This window comes from Rattus norvegicus, chromosome 1 (genome assembly GCF_021556685.1).
Source record: "Rattus norvegicus strain SHRSP/BbbUtx chromosome 1, alternate assembly SHRSP_T2T, whole genome shotgun sequence".
Classification (NCBI taxonomy): domain Eukaryota; kingdom Metazoa; phylum Chordata; class Mammalia; order Rodentia; family Muridae; genus Rattus; species Rattus norvegicus.
In genome coordinates this window covers 71,920,585-71,944,345 of record NC_141534.1, presented here as the reverse complement: position 1 = coordinate 71,944,345, position 23,761 = coordinate 71,920,585, and the positions used below count along the sequence as shown (strand labels likewise).

At 40.0% G+C, this 23,761-nt stretch overlaps 1 protein-coding gene across 5 annotated transcripts; it reads right to left on the bottom strand.

Annotated features, from left to right (window-relative positions):
- Positions 1-1,404: 1,404 nt before the first annotated feature.
- Positions 1,405-22,337, bottom strand: Zfp51 (zinc finger protein 51). 5 transcript variants are annotated; one of them, XM_087560575.1, is made up of 5 exons: positions 22,304-22,337; positions 20,210-20,274; positions 10,267-10,357; positions 5,271-5,397; positions 1,405-3,650 (listed from the first exon to the last, which is right to left on the bottom strand). In XM_087560575.1, exons 3-5 carry the CDS (start codon positions 10,294-10,296, stop codon positions 1,549-1,551), a joined length of 2,259 nt encoding a protein of 752 aa, XP_087416701.1. In that variant the 5' UTR covers positions 10,297-10,357; positions 20,210-20,274; positions 22,304-22,337; the 3' UTR covers positions 1,405-1,548.
- Between the last annotated feature and the right edge of the window lie 1,424 nt (positions 22,338-23,761).

Here is a 23,761-nt window from a genome sequence, read left to right as displayed (position 1 = left end):
CCAGGAAGCCCCACTTAAAGCATTCCACTGGTTTCCATATCCAAAGTCCCCAAATCCACTTTCTTCCAAACAAAAGCATGGTCAGACCTGTCACAACTATAACCCACTCCTCTTACCAACTTCGGTCTTCAGGTTTCCATTGCTGTGAAGAGGCACCATAAACCAAGTCAACTCTTACAAAGGACACTAGTTAATTGGGGGCTGTCTTAAAGTTTGAGTCCATTATCATCATGGCAGTAAGTATGGCTCTTCTGCACTGGGCAGATCTTGAGCATAGGATGTCAAAGCCCATCCCAACAGTAAATCATTTCCACACTGCCTAATAGTGTCACTTGCCATGGGCCAAGCAAATTCAAACCACCAAATATTGTTTTGATTTTTCTTAGATGGGTTTTTCTCTATAGCCCTGTTTTAGAATATGCACTATAGACCAGGCTGACCTGAATTTAAAGATCCACCTGTTTCTGTCTCTAGATTGCTGGGATTAATGGTTAGCACCACCAAGCCAGAACCCTTGACAATTTCTAAGCTCTGTGTGAGGATGCCCATTATTACACATGCAGAGCTTATCTATCTCTTTAGTTTCTTACTTTCTTACTATTTGTAGGGTTTGATTCTAACATGATAATTTTGAAGGTGAATTAAAGATGAGTCTTTAAAAGAGTACTTTTTGTGTCTTCTCTAATGATGAATTTGCTTTTGTAACAGTAATTTTAGCATTAGATAAAGGCTTTGTCAAATTCAGTGCAGGTGGTTGGTAATAACCAATGAAGAGCAAGACATGGAGATTACATATAGCGTATCTTTATATGGTTTCTCAGAAGTATGAACTTTGTGAATCACAGCAAAATTAGAAGTCTTTGACATATAGTTAATGACATTACATTTTGTCACTATCATCATCATCATCATCATAATCATCATCAAGATAGGGTATATGTAGTTCAGGCTGTCCTGAAACTATTTAGACCAGGATGACATCTGATTCACAAAGATCTTCTCGCCTTTGCCTCCTGAGTGCTGGGATTAATGGTGTGCACTACCTTGCATGGAATTATGTATTTTTGGATGTTGAACAAATATTTTATTGCACTTTTCCCCAGGGGCTAGAGAGATGGCCTAGTTGATAAAACCACTGGCTGTTCTTTTAGAGTACTGGGGTTCTATTCCCAACACACACACACACACACACACACACACAAAAGCAGTTCACAACTTATTTCCCCCTCTGAGGTACCAGGCATCCATGTAGTGCACAATGACAAAAGTGCACGTGTGCACATGCACACACACACACACACACACACACACACACACACACACACACACAGAGAGAGAGAGAGAGAGAGAGAGAGAGAGAGAGAGAGAGAGAGAGAGAGAAAGAGAGAGAGAGAGAGAGAAAGCTTTTGACACAATAGGCAAATTTTTATTTTAGCATTATTTTAAAAAATATAAAAGTTCATTAATGGTTTTCCCATGTTGCTTATTCTTAATTTTCTTTTATGAATATAGTTAGAATTTGTAAGTAGAGAAAATACTGGATAAATGCTATGTTACATTATTTACAGTGGTATGTTTCTCTCCAGTATGAACTCTCTGATGTCTTTTAACATGTGAGTCTTGGGTATAGGAGTCGTCAGATTCCATACATTTGTAAGGTTTGTCTCCAGTATGAAGTTTCTGATGTGCTCTAAGGTAGGAGCACCTAGTAAAAGATTTGTCACACTTTGTACATCTATAAGGTTTCTCTCCAGTATGAATTCTCTGATGTGTTCTAAAATTTGAGTTATGAGTAAAGGACTTGTCACATTTCATACATTTGTAAGGTTTCTCTCCAGTATGAAGTTTCTGATGTCTTCTGAGATTTGAAATCTGGTTAAATGATATGTCACAGTCTCTGCATTTGTAAGGTTTCTCTCCGCTATGAATTTTCTGATGTTCTCTAAGGTGAGAACACCTAGTAAAAGATTTATCACATTCTATACATCTGTAAGGTCTCTCGCCGGTATGAACTCTCTGGTGTGTTCTAAGATGTGAGGCCTGAGTAAAGGATTTGTCACATTCTATACATTTGTAAGGTTTCTCTCCGCTATGAATATTCTGATGTGCTTTTAGAGTTGAACAGCTAGTAAAAGATCTGTCACAGTCCTTACACTTGTAAGGTCTCTCTCCAGTGTGAACTTTCTGATGTGTTCTAAGATATGAATTATGGGTAAAGGATTTCTCACATTCCATACATTTGTAGGGTTTCTTTCCAGTATGAATTGTCTGATGTATTTTAAGAGTTGAGCAGGTAATAAAAGATTTTCCACATTCTTTACATTCGTAAGGTCTCTCTCCAGTGTGAACTCTGTTATGATGGTTCCTAAGATATGCACGCTGAGTAAAGGATTTGTCACATTCTCTACATTTGTAAGTTTTCTCTTCAGTATGACTTTTCTCATGTTCTCTAAGAGTGGAGTTCTCACGGAAAGATTTGTCACAGTCCTTACATTTGTAAGGTCTCTCTCCAGTATGAACACTCTGATGTCTTCGAAGATGTGAACTATGAATAAATGATTTGTCACACTCCCTACATTTATAAGGTTTCTCTCCAGTGTGAATTTTCTGATGTGTTTTAAGAGTTGTGGTTGTAGTAAAGGATTTGTCACATATCTCACATTTGTAAGGCTTTTCACCAGTATGGATTCTATAATGCCTTTTAAGATGTGATAATTCAATAAAGGCCTTACCACATTCTTTGCATTCATGATGCATCTCTGGAGAATGAGTTTTCTGATGCCACCTTAATGATGCATAGTGGGTAAAGGATCTGCCACACTCATTGCACTTGTAAGGCTTCTCTCCAGTATGGAGTCTGTAATGTTTTCTAAAGTGTGAAAGCTGATGAAATTCCCTGCCACATTCTGGACAACTACAATGTTCCTCAGAAGTATGGATTTTCTGATGTGTCCTGAAATTGGGATAGTGGGCAAAGGATTTGTCACACTCCTTACATTTGTAAGGCTTCTCTCCAGTATGCAATTTCTGATGACTTTTAAGTGCTGACAACTGAACAAATGACTTTTCACATTCTGTACATTTGTAAGGTTTCTCCCCAGTATGACGTCTTTGATGTATTTTCAGATGCGTGCACTGGGTAAAGGATTTATCACAAATATTGCACTTGTAGGGTTTCTCTCTGGTATGAATTCTCTGATGGACAGTGAGGCTTGAGGAGGTACTGAAGCATTTCCCACATTTGCCACACTGGTGTGGTTTCTCTTTAATGTAGACTGTTTGTTCCATGAGACTGTAAGCAGAGCTGAAATAGTCATCATATACTTCCTGTCTCTGCTCTTTCTTCGCAGTGTAGAGTCTCTGATCCTGACTAATGACGGAACACAAAGTTAGAGATTTCTCATAGTCTTTAGATTCACAAGGTTCTTCTCCAGTGGGAGCGCTTTTATGACTATCTCGATTTGACAAGCAAACAGAGGCATCCCTTTCCTTACAGCATGTGTAGTTATTAGAGGTTTCTGTAGCGTCACTTGTTTTATAAAGTGCACTGTGGGAAGGTTCAGGAAGCATTTCGCCAAATTCATTAAAATGATGAGACTCCTTGTCAGTCTTCACATGCTGATAGGTAGCATCACATATGCAGTAGTTCTCTGAAAAAAATGAGTATAATTCAGATTAATAGGGCTTGTTCTGTGTTTAAACATTTGATAAATGACTGTCTCCCTAAAGTCAGCTAGCAACTATTAGACTTACACATGTTTCTTTCACTGTAATTTTATGTATTATCACAAATCCAGCCTGACAGCCTTCAAGGATCTGTAATGGATAATAAATTTGGCATCTCATGGAAAATGTTTGATGGCTCAAGATGGACCAACACTTGAAGAGTCAGTAATTACCTTTGGGGTGAAGCTCACTGACTGATCATATTTAGAATACACATGTCTATTCAGAAATTGATCAAGAAGAGTGTAATGCAATCCAGGTTCACAGTGTTTGTTCAATGAAGGGTACAGTTCAGAAGATGCAAATCTTTCTAATGTTAAAGGCTTACTTAAAAGCCTCAAAGGGTTAATATTTTTTTCTAAAAAATACCACACTAGATTCCTCAAAAATAAGGAAGTAAAGAGAATATTTTGCCAGATGTCAGAGGCTCTAGAATAAAGAGCCTAGAGTCTAGATCATTTGAAGTAGGGCTATCATGGGCAACTATTGCTTATTTCTTTCCTCTACTGTCTGAGCTACTCACATTGCTGTGTTTTTTAACTTTCTTTATAGGGATGTTCTTAAGCTTACATGGTACACTGTTTCTTGGCATTTTCTTGCCCAAGGGTTTCTGTGTTTTCTCCACAGACAAAAATGAAGGACGTAAAGGAAGGCAATTGCAGAATAATGCTACTTCATGGACTCACGTTACACTGATAATTTTTAAAGTAAACAATCTGATATCAGCATAGTCAAGTTAATCTGCATTTTATACTGTCACTAAGTGACCACAATTTAGGTGAAGTAAGGCACAATGTCTTCTAACAATTACAGCAAGCAAGATGCAACCGGGACCAGGATATTATAATAAGCTAAACATTTGGGTATCATTTCAAGTGAAACTGAATGCAGAAAATGTGTTTTCCATTCTTGCTTTCTCTTTCACTTGAATCCTTCTCAGTTGTTCTTCTCATTCACTAGCCCATCCTAGTTATGGCTCCTCTCTCCTTTCTACCTTCCAGAGAAAACTCAGTTGTTCCAGACAGGTAACCAGGCCTACAGTACATACAATAATCCACAAGTTTTGTGGGGTAGCCCATGACTCATGCTAAAATTTTTAGAAAGAATACAGGCTTAGACAATACTCTCCTCAGTACATAAAGACAACACAAAATAGAAGAATCCAGGAATGGATTCCCAATTGCTATTTCCTGTCAGAATCTTTAGCATATATAGGGAGAAATTTCAGTTTGCATATTAAGGGTTTTTTCCACAATTAAAATCATGTAATTACAATGATAGACATGGAACTCTAAGATATGAAGATTAAATATTGTGTAATACTATGTTGCTGATTGCATTGTGGGAACAAAATAAAGGGTGCATGAAACATCTAAAATACAAATGGAAAGTAAAAATCAAATACCATGAAAAGTTCTTTTCTACTATCCAACTTTCTCGATTTTCATGTTGTTTCCAAAGAGCTTTAACAAAGAATTTTACTATGTATAAAGTCAGGACACACAAAAGATGAGTTGATAGTTCCTAAAGCAAAATGTTCTCACCAACAGAGACCAGGTTTCTGTAATTCTCCAACATCACATCAATGTACAAAGCCCTCTGAGTAGAGTCCAGGCATTCCCACTCCTCCTGAGGGAAGTCCACAGCCACATCCCTGAATGTCAACAGACACTGAAACAAAAATGCACAGAGTGACCATGTGATGCTGGGCACAGTGCTTCTCTGGAAATGATGGAATGTAGATGAACGAAGGACATTACTCAAAGAAATGATTTCTAATATAGTCACACTCTATAATGAATGTACTACCTCTGTAAAAACAGGATGACACAAGAGTCTTACAAGCATATCCATGAAACAAGATATACATTTGATGATTATCTACCTGATATGTCCCAAAGGACCACAGTGTACAATCTAACTAAAAGGCACAGAGACAGTATCCAAATTAACAAAAACAGAAAGGAATAGGGAGACATAACACCAAACATTGAGGAAATTAAAAATATTATTAGGTCTTACTTCAAAACCCTATACTCTACAAAACTGGAAAATCTAAGTGAAATGAATAATTTTCTAGATAGACATCATTTACCAAAGTTAAATCAAGATCAATTAAATTGTCTAAATAATCCCATAACCACCAAGGAAATAGAAGCAGTCATTAAACGTCTCCCAATCAAAGAAAGGGCAAGGCCAGATGGTTTAAGCATAGAATTCTACCAGACTTTCAAAGAGCTAATACCAATACTCCTGAAACTGTTCTATAAAATAGAAACTGAAGGAAGATTGCCAAACTCATTCTATGAGGCCACAGAAAGACTCAAAACAAGAACAACAACAACAAAAAATAAATTTCATATTAATGTCCTTATAAACACTGATGCAAAAATACTCAGTAAAATACTTGCAAATGGAATTCAAGAACACATTAAAAACATCATCCACCATGATCAAGTAGGCTACATCCCTGAGATACAAGGATGGTTCAATATACCAAAAACCATCCATGTAGCGCACCATATAAACAAAGTAAAGGAAAAAAATTCACATGATCATCCCATTAGATGTTGAAAAGGCCTTTGACAAAAATCTAACACCTCTTCATTTTAAAAGTCTTGGAATGACCAGAAGTATAAGGAACATACTTAAAAACAATGAAAGCAATGTACAGCAAGCCAAGAGATAAAATCAAATTAAATGGATAAAAACTTAAATAATTCACCAAAATTGGACAAAGTAAGACTGTCTATTTTCTCCATATCTCTTCAATATAGTACATGAATTTCTAGCTAGAAGAATAAGACAACTAAAGGAGATCAATGGGATACAAATTGGAAAGGAAAAAGTCGAAGTATCACTATTCAAACATGTTATGATAGTATACATAAGTGACTCCAAAAAATTCTACCAAAGAACTCCTACAGTTGAGAAACACCTTCAGAAAAGTGAATGGATACAAATTTAACTAAAAACAAAAAACAAAAAACAAAACAAAACAAAAAAACAGTAGCCTTCTCTTATACAGATGATAAATGGGTTAAGAAAGAAATAAGGGAAACAATATTCCACAATTACCACAAATAATATAATTATCTTGTTGTAACACTAACCAAGCAAGTAAAAGATCTGTATGACAAGAACTTCAAGTCTCTGAAGAAAGAAATTAAAGAAGATATTAGAAGATGGAAAGATCTCCCATGCTCATGAATCAGTAGCATTAACATAGTGAAAATGGACATCTTGCCAAAAGCAACCTACAGATTCAGTGTAATTTCCATCAACGTTCTAACATAATACTTTATAGACTTTGACAAAACAATTCACATTTTCTATGGAAACACCCAGGACCGCTAAAGCAATCCTATACAATAAATGACTTCTGGAGGTATCACCATCCCTGATTTCAAGCTGTGTTACAGAGCAATAGTAATAAAAGCTGCATGGTATTTGTACTGAAAGAGAGAGGTTGCTTAACAGTATCGAACTGAAGACCCAGAAATAAACACATATACATATGGACACTTAATTTTTGACAAAGAAGTCAAACCATACAATGGAAAAAGGAAAGCATCTTTAAGAAATGGTGCCGGTCTAACTGGATGTCTGCATACAGAAGAATGCAAATAGATCCACATCTATTACATTGCACAAAACTCAAGACCAAGTGGAACAATGGCATCAGCATAAAACTGGATATACTAAATCTAACAGATTAGAAAGTGGGAAATAGTCATTGGTACAGGATAACTTCCTGACGAGAACATCGGTGTCTCAGACACGAAGATCAACAACTGAAAAATGGGACCTTATGAAACTGAAAAGCCTATTAATAGAACAAAATGGTAGCCTACAGACTGGTAAAAGATCTTTATTAACCCTATATCTGACACAGGGCTAATATCTAAAATATATAAAGAACTCAAGTAGTTAGACACCAACAAACCAATAACCTGATGAAAAACTGGGGTACAGAGCTAAAGAGAGACTTCTCAACAGCAGAATATCGAATGGCAGAGACACTCTTAAAGAAAAATTCAATGTACTGAATCATCCAGAAAATGCAAATGAAAAAGATGCTGGGATTCCATCTTCTACCCATCAGAATAGCTAAGGTAAAAAACAACTAATATTGGCAAGGATGTAGAGCAAGGCAAACACTCCTCCCTTGCTGGTGGGAAAGCAAACTTTTATAACCACTCTGGAAATTAACCTGGTGGTTTCTTAGAAAATTGTGACTAGTTCTACCTGAGGACTCACCTATACCAGTCCTGGGCATGTATCCAAAGATGACCCACCCTACCACAAGGACACATGCTCCACTATGCTCATAGCATCTTTATTCATAATAGCCCAGAAACTGGAAACAACCCATATGCCCCTCACTAGAAGAACAGATACAGAAAATGTGGGTCATTTACAGCATGGAGTACTAATCAGCTATTAAAGTCAAGAGCATCATGAATTTTGCAGGGAAATGACGGAACTAGAATATATCATCCTGAGTGATATAACTGAGGCCCAGAAGAACATGTATGATATTGTAGTGGTTTTAATATGATTGATCCAGGGAGCGGCACTGTTTGGAGGTGTGGTCTTGTTGAAGGGTATCTCTCACTCTGCAGGTGGGCTTTAAGAGCTTCCTCCTAGCTGCCTGAGGATGCCAGTCTTCATGTTCAACTCCTCTTGCACCATGCCTGCCTGGGAACTGTCATGATCCTGACTTGATGATAATGGACTGAACATGTGACTCTGTAAGCTGGACCCAATTAAACGCTGTTCTTATAAGAGTTACCTTGGTCATGGTCTTCACAGCAATAAAACCCTAACTAAGACAAGTATGTACTTGTTTATATGTGGATATCAGCCATAAAGTACAGGATTACCAGGCTATACTCCATAGACTCAAAGAAGCTAAATAAGAAGGTCGGTCCAAGCAAGGATGCTTTTCACTTAGAAGAGGGACGGAATAAAACAGTCAGAGGAGGCAGATGGAGGGAGGTGAAGGTGGGTGGGGAGGGGAATAGAGGAGGGTCAGCAGCAGGTGTGGAGAGAAAGAGGAGAGAGGGCCAGAGGGCAGGGAGAATGAATGGAAATTGGTGACTGGCGAGGATGGTGATGAGGGCATCTATAAAATGTGCCAGAGACCTGAAATGGGGAAGCCTCCCAGGAGTCTATGGGGGTAACTTTAGCTAAGACTCCTAGCAATAAAGACATGGAAACTGAATTGACTACTTCCTCTACCCAGGCAGGACCCCCAGTGGGAGTGATAAGGACACTAATGCACCCACAAAACTGTAGCCACAAAATGTGTACCGTCTACAAGAAATTCAAGGACAAAAGATGGAACAGGAAATGGCCAACCAATAACTGGTCCAATTTGAGAACCATCTCATGGTCAAGCACCAATACTGGACACTGTTAATGATACTCTGTTATCCAGTAATTTGATGACAAGAGCCTAGCATAAATGTCCTTTGAGAGGCTCTGCCCAGCTGCTAACTGAAACAGAAGCAGAAACTCATAGCCAGACATTGGATGGAGCTTAGGGAATCCTGTGGAAGAGTTGGGGGAAGGACTGAAGGACCATTAGAGGATAGGAACTCTTTAAAAAGACCAACAGAGTCAACTAACCCGGACCCCTGGGGGAATCACAGAAACTGAACCACCAACCCAAGGGCATACAAAGGCTGAGCCCAAGGCCCCCTGCACATATGTAGCAGATATGGGACTTAGTCTTCATGTGAGTCCTCCAACAATTGGTACAGGGGCTGTCTGTAAATCTGTTGCCTGCCTGTGAATTCCATTTCCCTAACTAGGCTGTTGAGTCTTAACTCAGTGGGAGTGAATGGGCCAAGTCCTGTAGAGACTTGATGTACCAGAGGGCCTTCTACCCTCTTAGAAGAGAAGGGGAAGGGGGAGGGAGGGAGGGACAACATGATGGGGGAAACAGGAGGCAGAGCAGCAATTGGGATCAAAAAAGGGAATAAATAAATAAGTTAATGGAAAAATGGAATACTATTCAGCTAATGAGAAAAATGTAACAAGAAGTTGTAGGAAAAGGCTAGGCTTAAAATGTGGAATATTAAGTAAGGTCATACAATGTCAGAAAAAAACTACATTTTCTCTCATATGCATAACTTAGCCAATAATATATCTATATGGAGATAATGTATATGTGAGCACAGTAGAGTATGGAGAAAAAAAAGTTAAATATGAGTGGATGAGGTAGAACTGAGAGGATAGCTTTTCAGTTCTAATTCTGTCAGGTTTTTGGGGTTTTGGTGGTGGGTAAATTCATCAAATTGTTGGATTAAATGAATGTCTCTAGAGTTTTAGTTCTCAATGACCAATGTAACCATATATAATTTCATTTAGTTCTATAGACTTTCAGTCTGGTTAATTTTAGTGTTTGATTTTGTGTGTGTTTCCACTGTGTTTTATAATCAGGTTAAAGCAAATTATCAGAAGGAGAAATTAAAGTTTTGCAATATTTGAAGATACAACATTTCTAGAAAGAAAGTGAACATGACTACTGACCTGGGACATGTTTACTGGAGAATCATCCATTTCTTTCTGTTTCTCTTCTTTGAATTTCTCTTTAAGGAACAATGAATAGCCACCTGTGGCCCTTTCATATAAGGGGTCAGAAAAGAAAAGCAGAAATTAATACTGAAAGCTATTAAAGAACAGTTTCAAACCACATTAAAAAAGACCCAAGCAACAGAATACTACCTGGTGGTCAATCAGCAATCCCAAAGCCAGGAGAGCATGAAAAGACATTGAAAACTTAGAGAGAAAATCAACGTCAACCATATTGTTGCAATCAGAAAAATAGTTTCTTTAAATTGATGGAGTCATAATCTGTGACAGATTAACAAAATTCATTTCTGTAAAGCAGCACAGTACATAATAAATCAGATGCAAATTTTATACAGGTTCAAGAGAAGAACTATCCATAAGAAATAATACATTGCATGTGAAGAATAGACAACTACAGGAAAACTTAGAAGTACTCATTTATAGGCAGGATAGCAAAGCACTAACACGGAGGAGGAATAAGAATACTACCAACATTCCAAACAGCAGCAACATTAAAAAACAAAAGCACTGGGAATAAAAACCCCATGGGCATAAAATGTGTCCACTGTGGATTTCCATATGGAGAATCCTCAATTAAATAAGCAAATCCTCATGTTAAATAAGTGTAGCATATGACACAGCAATTCTATTCCTTCCTATATGTTACAAACACTCAAATCCTGTTACAGAGATACATGCTAACTCATGTTCATTGGCGCTATATTCACAACAGCTACAGAATGGAAACGACCTAAATATCTGGTAAATGAGGTAAGTATTCACTAGGAGATGTAAAGAAAATCGAAATCAAGACGTTTGCAGGTAAATAGATAGAACTAGAAGATGATTCTAAATGGAGTGACTCAGACTCAGAAAGACAGGCATTGCATGTTCTCGTTCATAGGAAGTTCCTTTCCAAATTGTCAGGTCTGAGTTCACAACCTGGAGTAACTTTAAGGAAGGAAGGAGCAACTTTGTTGGGATATCAAGGAATAATAAACGGGGAAATACCAGGGGAAAAAATGACTTGAAGGAGAAAATTGAAAAACTGTATTGTGGAAAAAGGCAAGACATAAACATATAAGAAATAGGGTAAAATAACTGTAACCTTGTCTAGAAAGTCATCAAGAATCATACTAATATCCAGCCACCAAAAAAGCCTTATACAACTATATAATCAATAAAGATGCACATGGATTTAACAGACCACGCTCAGCAGGTGCTGGAAGGACGAAGGTGCACTTATTAGAGTTCTACAGTGTAGGTCATAAGATAATGTAAGTTTAATATACAGTGTCTTCCTAGACACTGTCGACACTCAAATTCCTAAACAATAGATGTTTTCTTTCAGGAATTTCTTGAAATGTAAATAGATAATTTTACCTATGCTAAGCATGTAAACAGATTACAGCATTCGGAACAAGAAAAACGACAGCTGAGGTTAAAACTTATTTTTTGGAGCTGGAGAGATGGCTCAGTGGTTAAGAGCACTGTCTGCTCTTCCTGAGGTCCTGAGTTCGATTCCCAGCAAGCACATGGTGGCTCATAACCATCTGAAATGGGATCCGATGCCCTCTTCTGTGTGTCTGAAGACAGCTACAGTGTACTCATATAAATAAAATAAATCTTAAAAAAAACCCTTATTTTTCTACAAAAGCTTTACTTCATATCTAAAGATACAAAATACCGAGAAAGAAGGAATCATTTTTTAAATGCCATGAATATGGACTACAGTGAAGGTGAGACGATCACAATTATGCTAGTGAAAGAAATAAATCAAGACAAAGTATTAAAATAAATAAATATAAATTATAAAATAAATTAATATAAAGAGTATTAGCACATGATAAGATGGTTCTAGACACAAAGTCCTTGGTCAGCAGAAGTGCATGTTACAAAACCCAGAATGCAGACTGTCGGAACCCACCGGTGACAGGAGTCTATCAGTTCCTAAGGGGAAGTGAGGATTAAAGAAAGGAAGGCAGAGGGAAGAGGCGGCGCATATCTTCCTGGTTGCTGCCGCTGCAGAGAGCCCGTGGGCAGCACCCCACGAGCAAACTTGAGCCTCGGGACCACAGGTAAGAACAACTTTTCTGCTGCAAGAAAGCTGCCTGGTGAGCTCGGGACACACGGAGGCAGAATTCCTCTAGGACCGGGCACGTCCTGTGTTTACCGGAAGTCCCACACCCGCAGATCCCGGCCTGCAGTAGCTCTCTGCTCCCAGACCCCGTGAGAGAGAGACCCAACCGCCTGGTCAGGTGGGCACTCCTGAGGCTGCAGAGCCGAAGAGACCACCAACACTGCCCACCCCTGCCCACATCCCTGGCCCAAGAGGAAACTGTATAAGGCCTCTGGGCTCCCGTGGGGGAGGGCCCAGGAGCGGCAGGACTCCTGCCTGAGACACCGCCGGAACCTGAAGGAAACAGACCGGATAAACAGTTCTCTGCACCCAAATCCCGTGGGAGGGAGAGCTAAACCTTCAGAGAGGCAGACAAGCCTGGGAAACCAGAAGAGACTGCTCTCTGCACACACATCTCGGGCGCCAGAGGAAAACACCAAAGGCCATCTGGAACCCTGGTGCACTGAAGCTCCTGGAAGGGGTGGCGCATATCTTCCTGGTTGCTGCCGCTGCAGAGAGCCCGTGGGCAGCACCCCACGAGCGAACTTGAGCCTCGGGACCACAGGTAAGACCAACTTTTCTGCTGCAAGAAAGCTGCCTGGTGAACTCAAGACACAGGCCCATAGGAACAGCAGAAGACCTGTACAGAGGAAAAACTACACGCCCGAAAGCAGAACACTCTGTCCCCATAACTGACTGAAAGAGAGGAAAACAGGTCTACAGCACTCCTGACACACAGGCTTATAGGACAGTCTAGCCACTGTCAGAAATAGCAGAACAAAGTAACACTAGAGATAATCTGATGGCGAGAGGCAAGCGCAGGAACCCAAGCAACAGAAACCAAGACTACATGCCATCATCGGAGCCCAATTCTCCCACCAAAACAAACATGGAATATCCAAACACACCAGAAAAGCAAGATCTAGTTTCAAAATCATATTTGATCATGATGCTGGAGGACTTCAAGAAAGACGTGAAGAACTCCCTTAGGGAAACACAGGAAAACATTAATAAACAAGTAGAAGCCTACAGAGAGGAATCGCAAAAATCCCTGAAAGAATCGCAAAAATCCCTGAAAGAATTCCAGGAAAACACAATCAAACAGTTGAAGGAATTAAAAATGGAAATAGAAGCAATCAAGAAAGAACACATGGAAACAACCCTGGATATAGAAAACCAAAAGAAGAGACAAGGAGCTGTAGATACAAGCTTCACCAACAGAATACAAGAGATGGAAGAGAGAATATCAGGAGCAGAAGATTCCATAGAAATCATTGACTCAACTGTCAAAGATAATGTAAAGCGGAAAAAGCTACAGGTCCAAAACATACAGGAAATCCAGGACTCAATGAGAAGATCAAACCTAAGGATAATAGGTATAGAAGAGAGTGAAGACTCCCAGCTCAAAGGACCAGTAAATATCTTCAACAAAATCATAGAAGAAAACTTCCCTAACCTAAAAATAGAGATACCCATAGGCATACAAGAAGCCTACAGAACTCCAAATAGATTGGACCAGAAAAGAAACACCTCCCGTCACATAATAGTCAAAACACCAAACGCACAAAATAAAGAAAGAATATTAAAAGCAGTAAGGGAAAAAGGTCAAGTAACATATAAAGGCAGACCTATCAGAATCACACCAGACTTTTCGCCAGAAACTATGAAGGCCAGAAGATCCTGGACAGATGTCATACAGACACTAAGAGAACACAAATGCCAGCCCAGGTTACTGTATCCTGCAAAACTCTCAATTAACATAGATGGAGAAACCAAGATATTCCATGACAAAACCAAATTTACACAATATCTTTCTACAAATCCAGCACTACAAAGGATAATAAATGGTAAAGCCCAACATAAGGAGGCAAGCTATACACTAGAAGAAGCAAGAAACTAATCGTCTTGGCAACAAAACAAAGAGAATGAAAGCACACAAACATAACCTCACATCCAAATATGAATATAACGGGAAGCAATAATCACTATTCCTTAATATCTCTCAACATCAATGGCCTCAACTCCCCAATAAAAAGAAATAGATTAACAAACTGGATACGCAACGAGGACCCTGCATTCTGCTGCCTACAGGAAACACACCTCAGAGACAAAGACAGACACTACCTCAGAGTGAAAGGCTGGAAAACAACTTTCCAAGCAAATGGTCAGAAGAAGCAAGCTGGAGTAGCCATTCTAATATCAAATAAAATCAATTTTCAACTAAAAGTCATCAAAAAAGATAAGGAAGGACACTTCATATTCATCAAAGGAAAAATCCACCAAGATGAACTCTCAATCCTAAATATCTATACCCCAAATACAAGGGCACCTACATACGTAAAAGAAACCTTACTAAAGCTCAAAACACACATTGCACCTCACACAATAATAGTGGGAGATTTCAACACCCCACTCTCATCAATGGACAGATCATGGAAACAGAAATTAAACAGTGATGTCGACAGACTAAGAGAAGTCATGAGCCAAATGGACTTAACGGATATTTATAGAACATTTTATCCTAAAGCAAAAGGATATACCTTCTTCTCAGCTCCTCATGGTACTTTCTCCAAAATTGACCATATAATTGGTCAAAAAACGGGCCTCAACAGGTACAGACAGATAGAAATAATCCCATGCGTGCTATTGGACCACCACGGCCTAAAACTGGTCTTCAATAACAATAAGGGAAGAATGCCCACATATACGTGGAAATTGAACAATGCTCTACTCAATGATAACCTGGTCAAGGAAGAAATAAAGAAAGAAATTAAAAACTTTTTAGAATTTAATGAAAATGAAGGTACAACATACCCAAACTTATGGGACACAATGAAAGCTGTGCTAGGAGGAAAATTCATAGCGCTGAGTGCCTACAGAAAGAAACAGGAAAGAGCATATGTCAGCAGCTTGACAGCACACCTAAAAGCTCTAGAACAAAAAGAAGCAAATACACCCAGGAGGAGTAGAAGGCAGGAAATAATCAAACTCAGAGCTGAAATCAACCAAGTAGAAACAAAAAGAACCATAGAAAGAATCAACAGAACCAAAAGTTGGTTCTTTGAGAAAATCAACAAGATAGATAAACCCTTAGCCAGACTAACGAGAGGACACAGAGAGTGTGTCCAAATTAACAAAATCAGAAATGAAAAGGGAGACATAACTACAGATTCAGAGGAAATTCAAAAAATCATCAGATCTTACTATAAAAACCTATATTCAACAAAACTTGAAAATCCTCAGGAAATGGACAATTTCCTAGACAGATACGAGGTATCAAAGTTAAATCAGGAACAGATAAACCAGTTAAACAACCCCATAACTCCTAAGGAAATAGAAGCAGTCATTAAAGGTCTCCCAACCAAAAAGAGCCCAGGTCCAGACGGGTTTAGTGCAGAATTCTATCAAACCTTCATAGAAGACCTCATACCAATATTATCCAAACTATTCCACAAAATTGAAACAAATGGATCACTACCGAATTCCTTCTACGAAGCCACAATTACTCTTATACCTAAACCACACAAAGACACAACAAAGAAAGAGAACTTCAGACCAATTTCCCTTATGAATATCGACGCAAAAATACTCAATAAAATTCTGGCAAACCGAATTCAAGAGCACATCAAAACAATCATCCACCATGATCAAGTAGGCTTCATCCCAGGTATGCAGGGATGGTTTAATATAAGGAAAACCATCAACGTGATCCATTATATAAACAAACTGAAAGAACAGAACCACATGATCATTTCATTAGATGCTGAGAAAGCATTTGACAAAATTCAACACCCCTTCATGATAAAAGTCCTGGAAAGAATAGGAATTCAAGGCCCATACCTAAACATAGTAAAAGCCATATACAGCAAACCAGTTGCTAACATTAAACTAAATGGAGAGAAACTTGAAGCAATCCCACTAAAATCAGGGACTACACAAGGCTGCCCACTCTCTCCCTACTTATTCAATATAGTTCTTGAAGTTCTAGCCAGAGCAATCAGACAACAAAAGGAGATCAAGGGGATACAGATCGGAAAAGAAGAGGTCATAATATCACTATTTGCAGATGATATGATAGTATATTTAAGTGATCCCAAAAGTTCTACCAGAGAACTACTAAAGCTGATAAACAACTTCAGCAAAGTGGCTGGGTATAAAATTAACTCAAATAAATCAGTTGCCTTCCTCTATACAAAAGAGAAACAAGCCGAGAAAGAAATTAGGGAAACGACACCCTTCATAATAGACCCAAATAATATAAAGTACCTCGGTGTGACTTTAACCAAGCAAGTAAAAGATCTGTACAATAAGAACTTCAAGACACTGAGGAAAGAAATTGAAGAAGACCTCAGAAGATGGAAAGATCTCCCATGCTCATGGATTGGCAGGATTAATATAGTAAAAATGGCCATTTTACCAAAAGCAATCTACAGATTCAATGCAATCCCCATCAAAATACCAATCCAATTCTTCAAAGAGTTAGACAGAACAATTTGCAAATTTATCTGGAATAACAAAAAACCCAGGATAGCTAAAGCTATCCTCAAGAATGAAAGGACTTCAGGGGGAATCACTATCCCTGAACTCAAGCAGTATTACAGAGCAGTAGTGATAAAAACTGCATGGTATTGGTACAGAGACAGACAGATAGACCAATGGAATAGAATTGAAGACCCAGAAATGAACCCACACACCTATGGTCACTTGATTTTTGACAAAGGAGCCAAAACCATCCAATGGAAAAAAGATAGCATTTTCAGCAAATGGTGCTGTTTCAACTGGAGGTCAACATGTAGAAGAATGCAGATCGATCCATGCTTATCACCCTATACAAAGCTTAAGTCCAAGTGGATCAAGGACCTCCACATCAAACCAGACACACTCAAACTAATAGAAGAAAAACTAGGGAAGCATCTGGAACACATGGGCACTGGAAAAAATTTCCTGAACAAAACACCAATGGCTTACGCTCTAAGATCAAGAATCGACAAATGGGATCTCATAAAACTGCAAAGCTTCTGTAAGGCTAAGGACACTGTGGTTAGGACAAAACAGCAACCAACATCTTGGGAAAAGATCTTTACCAATCCTACAACAGATAGAGGCCTTATATCCAAAATATACAAAGAACTCAGGAAGTTAGACCGCAGGGAAACAAATAACCCTATTAAAAAATGGGGTTCAGAGTTAAACAAAGAATTCACAGCTGAGGAATGCCGAATGGCTGAGAAACACCTAAAGAAATGTTCAACATCTTTAGTCATAAGGGAAATGCAAATCAAAACAACCCTGAGATTTCACCTCACACCAGTGAGAATGGCTAAGATTAAAAACTCAGGTGATAGCAGATGCTGGCGAGGATGTGGAGAAAGAGGAACACTCCTCCATTGTTGGTGGGATTGCAGACTGGTAAAACCATTCTGGAAATCAGTCTGGAGGTTCCTCAGAAAATTGGACATTGAACTGCCTGAGGATCCAGCTATACCTCTCTTGGGCATATACCCAAAAGATGCCTCAACATATAAAAGAGACACGTGCTCCACTATGTTCATCGCAGCCTTATTTATAATAGCCAGAAACTGGAAAGAACCCAGATGCCCTTCAACAGAGGAATGGATACAGAAAATGTGGTACATCTACACAATGGAATATTACTCAGCTATCAAAAACAACGAGTTTATGAAATTCGTAGGCAAATGGTTCGAACTGGAAAATATCATCCTGAGTGAGCTAACCCAATCACAGAAAGATATACATGGTATGCACTCATTGATAAGTGGCTATTAGCCCAAATGCTTGAATTACCCTAGATCCCTAGAACAAACGAAACTCAAGACGGATGATCAAAATGTGAATGCTTCACTCCTTCTTTAAATGAGGAAAAATAATACCCTTGGTAGGGAAGGGAGAGGCAAAGATTAAAACAGAGACTGAAGGAACACCCATTCAGAGCCTGCCCCACATATGGCCCATACATATACAGCCACCCAATTAGACAAGATGGATGAAGCAAAGAAGTGCAGACCGAGAGGAGCCGAATGTAGATCGCTCCTGAGAGACACAGCCAGAATACAGCAAATACAGAGGCGAATGCCAGCAGCAAACCACTGAACTGAGAATAGGTCCCCCGTTGAAGGAATCAGAGAAAGAACTGGAAGAGCTTGAAGGGGCTAGAGACCCCATATGTACAACAATGCCAACCAACCAGAGCTTCCAGGGACTAAGCCACTACCTAAAGACTATACATGGACTGACCCTGGACTCTGACCCCATAAGTAGCAATGAATATCCTAGTAAGAGCACCAGTGGAAGGGGAAGCCCTGGGTCCTGCTAAGACTGAACCCCCAGTGAACTAGACTATGGGGGGGAGGGCGGCAACAGGGGGAGGGTTGGGAGGGGAACACCCATAAGGAAGGGGAGGGGGCAGGGGGATGTTTGCCCAGAAACCGGGAAAGGGAATAACACTCGAAATGTATATAAGAAATACTCAAGTTAATAAAAAAAAAAAGAAAGGAAGGCAGAAAGAAGACACAGGGACAGGAGATCGATTCTGGAGGACTGTTAGTGAACACTGAAGCAGCCCCGAGTTTATGTTGCATAACCTTTTTATACACCACACTGTCATAGGAAGCAAAACCACGAGCTAGCAGAAACTATCTATACAGGATATCTCTCCCCATCCAGAGGCCTCCCTGTTCCTTCCATCAAGGTCCACAGAATCCCTTGCCTTGAGCCTGAAGTATATCTCCTAACTTTCCATGCAACAGCAGGCCAGCAAATCTGACAGCAGACCCTGACCTGCCTTGACAGAAAACAGGACACTACATAAAATGTGAAAAGTGGCACACTGCCTCATATGCTTTTTACACACAACCTAGAAGGAGGTTCATCTTCTCTAAGTCTCCAAGCAACTCCTACTAAGTCCTATTTGTATATTTTACAGAAAGACATCCTGAAAGTATGGAGGAGCAGCGCAGAGCTAGAAAATGCTAAGAGGATCACACCTAGAGCTGATCTCACAGTATATTACAATCACAGAAATGGAAACCACTTGGAACTGTCATGACAACAGACAATAGGAGATGTCCCTGGGAAGACAGGATGAACAGAGTTTACCTGTCTGCAAATACAGGTTCTTATTACAACTCGGCATTATTTTCAGGAATAGAAGAATTAACACTAAAAGATAGAGAATATCAAGGCTGGAGAGATGACTCAATGGTTAAGAGCTCTGTCTGCTCTTTTCAATTTCCAGCAACCACATGGTGGTTCAAAGCGATCTGTAATGGGATCCGATGCCCTCTTCTGGTGTATCTGAAGGTAGTGACAGTGACAGTGTATTTACATACATTAAAATAAATAAATAAATAAATAAATAAATAAATAAATAAATCTAAAAAAATGAAAAGGAATAGAATGTGCTAAAATACCAAAAGCTCCATCATTAAATATCCCATCTAGAAGTACTAATTTTCATCATTTTATAACACATTAAAATCACTGAAATGAAAGCCATTTAATATTGGTGTGTAGACCTGATCAGTGATGCACATAGAATAAGGACAGCATCACTCACATGCACAGTCAGGTAACATTTTATTGCCTCCGAGTATCAGTTCTTCTGTAGAAAGTCTTCTCATCTCTACAGTAGGATAACTCTAAGGAGATTTTTCTCAGCGGAAGTCTCCAGAATTATTTCTAGACTGTGGCAAAACTGATCTCATGTCCCACTTCCACATTCATTTGAAGCCTTGCCATTCCTTCACCAATGCTCCAACATACCTGGATCCTTAGCTACCGGCTCTCTGTTCTGTCCACAGGGGAGCAGGTCTGAGTGATCATTGACCCTGTACATGAGAAAGAGATTCTTCAGCAAGCACCTGCATTTGTAGCACAGTACTGTGCTCAGTAGATGAAGAAAGAATTCTACAGTGACCCCCCAATTGTCAAGCAGTGTCGGAATACTGAAAATATTTAGAAAGCATTTTCAGTTACTGTAACTCAAAAACTCACTTCCAATCACAGCTCAGTCAAATCTCAGGGGCACAAATGGAACTGAATGATTGGGATGAAAATATTAAACATTAATGAGGTTCTAAATTTATCCTGGACTAAAAATGATGAAAGCCTTTCACTCCCAAAAGAACTCATTCTTGCATAGTAACTTGCCACAAATCCCTGAGGAAGAGCAAGAGGGCTGAAGCAAACTATTCTCACTCACACAAGCCAGACTACTGTAACTCTGCAACATCCAGTCTCTGTATAAAGCACTCCCCACATGGTTCTGACATTGCCCCTTCTGGCAGAAGTCCACAGTCACACTAGTGACTGTGAACTAGCCACAAAATACAAAACAGCAGTTTGAACAGTGGTCCTGGTGCATACCTTAAACCTAGCACACAGGAGACAGAGTCAGGTGTAACTGTGACTTCCAGTCCAGCCTGGTCTACATAGTGAGTTCTGGGCCAGACAGAAGAACACAATGGGTTCAAGCCACAGACACAGCAGACACAGGAACCAAGCCAAATCAAACCAAACCAAACCAAAAAACAGTTTGTGTTCATGGACAGAGTAGTTTTCTAGAACTGAGGAGACAAAAGACTTTTGCTGACTTTTTACTGATATAGAAGTTAAAATAATTATTTGACAGATGATTTATAGTACCATCCTATAAAACTACCCTTTCTGTTTTATTTCTTTTTTTCCTTTTCCTTCTCCCTCTTCCCACTGACACGATTTCTCTTTGTGGCTCTGGCTGTTCTTAAACTCCCTGTGTGTACCAGGGTGTCAAGGAACTCCCAGATCCAACTGCCTCAGTATCCCAAGTGTAGGGATTAAAGACTTGTGCCAACACCAGCTGGCTTATAATGTTCTTTCTAACTGTGAACTGTAACAGATGTGCAACTTGGTCATCATGTTGGTCCCCTAACAACTGGAGCAGAGGCTGTTTCTCTGTTGACTGCCTTTGGATCCCCTTTCCCTAACTGGGCTGCCTTGTCTAGCCTCCATAGGAGATATGCCTAATCCTACTGTATCTTGATGTGCCAAACAGGACGGATATCCATGGGAGGCTTTCCCTTCTCTGAGGATAAGGGGAAGAAGGCGTCGGGGAGGGGAGGAGTGAAGGAGAGGAAGAGTGAGGGACTTGGAGGAGAGGAAACAGTCATGACAATGTACCGTAAATAAACGAGAAAACAGTTTACTTTTAAAAGTTACATTTAAACTATATCTATGAAACTCGCAACAAATATACTTTTAGATTCAATTACATTTCCAGCCATTCCTTATATGACTAGTAGCTAAAATCTCTCTGGGCTGTCAAGTTACCAAGTATGTCCCGGGTATGTCAGAGGAGTTAACGTGTAAGTAAATTTAAAGAGCTTTGTCCTTTACACCTCAACAAAGAGCACTGGTTTACAAATATCAATAGATAAACTCAAATATTCTACTATTCCTATATTTTGAAAATCACATGATCAATGAAAAAACACATCAGGATTATTTCAGTTTGTATGCGCTGAAATACATCGAGAATGAAAGAAAATGACAGCGAAATTTCAGAGCTAGCTTACTTATGAACACCAGAAATACTGATCACACCCTGCTCCCTTCCAGCCCGTTTCCCAGTCCCGCAGCTCCTCTGACTTGGGAGGTTTCAGGCACGCGGGGCTATAGTTTCAGCTGCTGAGCTGCTGACTCTCCCAGGATGCCTCGCGCGGCACCACGGTTGCCCGGAGTTTTAGCTTCTTCCAAATCTCGCCCCCGGGCCTGCACCATGCTACTCCCCACGGTGTAGGGCCGCGAGCTCTGGACGAGAACAGGTCATTGACACTTTTGGCTTTGGTTCTCAGCCCGATTTTTCCTGGCTTCACTCACCTACTTTTCCAGCTTCCGCTCACGTCACCCCACTAACTCCTCCCACTCGGAACGCTTTCTACTGTACCCCTGTAAGGTCCAACAAACATCCTTGCACCCTCCGTTTCCGGGCGAGTGGCCCGGCCCTGCGGAGACCGGTCCCTCCCACTTTGTCTTAGACTGCTTTCCACACAGCTCAGCTTGCCCAGCCTCCCCACATGCTTGCTGCTAGACCAGAAGTGGATCTGGTACGACTCTACACCCTGATATCTGACCCCCGTAGTGAGTACAGAACCCTTTAGATAAAAGACAGGCCGTCTAATACCCCCACTGGACTCAGGAATGCATACTTTATACCAAACAACAACACAGACTGAATTCAGAAGCCCGAGTCCCAACCCCAAAACACAAACATGAGAAGCCAAGAGCAAAGCCTGGAGTTTTGACTTGGGAAGAGACATGTAAAGAACTTGGATTTTGAAAAGAAGTAGGTGTCTCAAGAAGTCAGTGGTCAACAACCCTTTGGCTATCTGCCCAGGGCAGAATTCATTCTGTGCTGTACTACTTGTACCACTAGATGGCGGACTTGTCATTTTACTAACTCAGAAAGCTAGTCTGTGACTCATACTTAAGGTGAGAAAAAACAGAATTGTTTGTTTCCTTCCCCTCCCCTCCCCTCCCCTCCTCTCCCCTCCCCCTTCCCCCTCCCCTCCCCTCCCCTTCCCTCTCGCCCCTCTCCTTGAGTGTTGAATGCAGAGACCTTAACTCTCACAGATGCAAAAAATAAATAAGGTAAATAGTTCTAGTCCTAATAAAGTCAGTTACTCCATCCTATCTCTAGCTGTGGGAACACCAAAAGAAGAGTGGTTAGGAAATAAGAGGGGAAAGGCTAAGAAAAACCATTCTCTAGACTCCATACAACTATTGTAGTCAGTAACCAACAGCAGCTGTCCTTGTCTGCACTGGCCCCATACAAGACCACAGCCAGTATAGGAAAGGGAATGGCTCACTTTACCTGATGTTGGCTATAGATAGACTGTAGGAGAATACTGTTATTCTCTTCTGAGCACATCAGGCTCCAACACATAGATCCAAACCCACATCCTCACAAATGTCTCTTATAAATCTTAGTGGGCTGGCAATATGAAGAGAGATGAACACGACAGAGAGATTTGTTGGAATTGTAGAGCAGAAGAACAGAGGTTTAGGAGGTGAGACTGGTCAATAGTTGATGTGGGCACGCAAATGCAATATGCCAGTATGAAATAGCTAATAGTAGAAAACTTGGGGGAGTTCATTCGTTCATTCACTCATTCATTTGGGACAGGTTTTTCTCTGCATAGCACAGTTATTAACGAAGTGTGTTACCATGCCCAGCTCAAAAAACGTTTTAAAAAAAGACTTCTTTTGCGTGAGTGCTCTATCTGCATGTACACCTGTATACCAGAAGAGGGCATCAGAGCCCATTACAGATGGTTG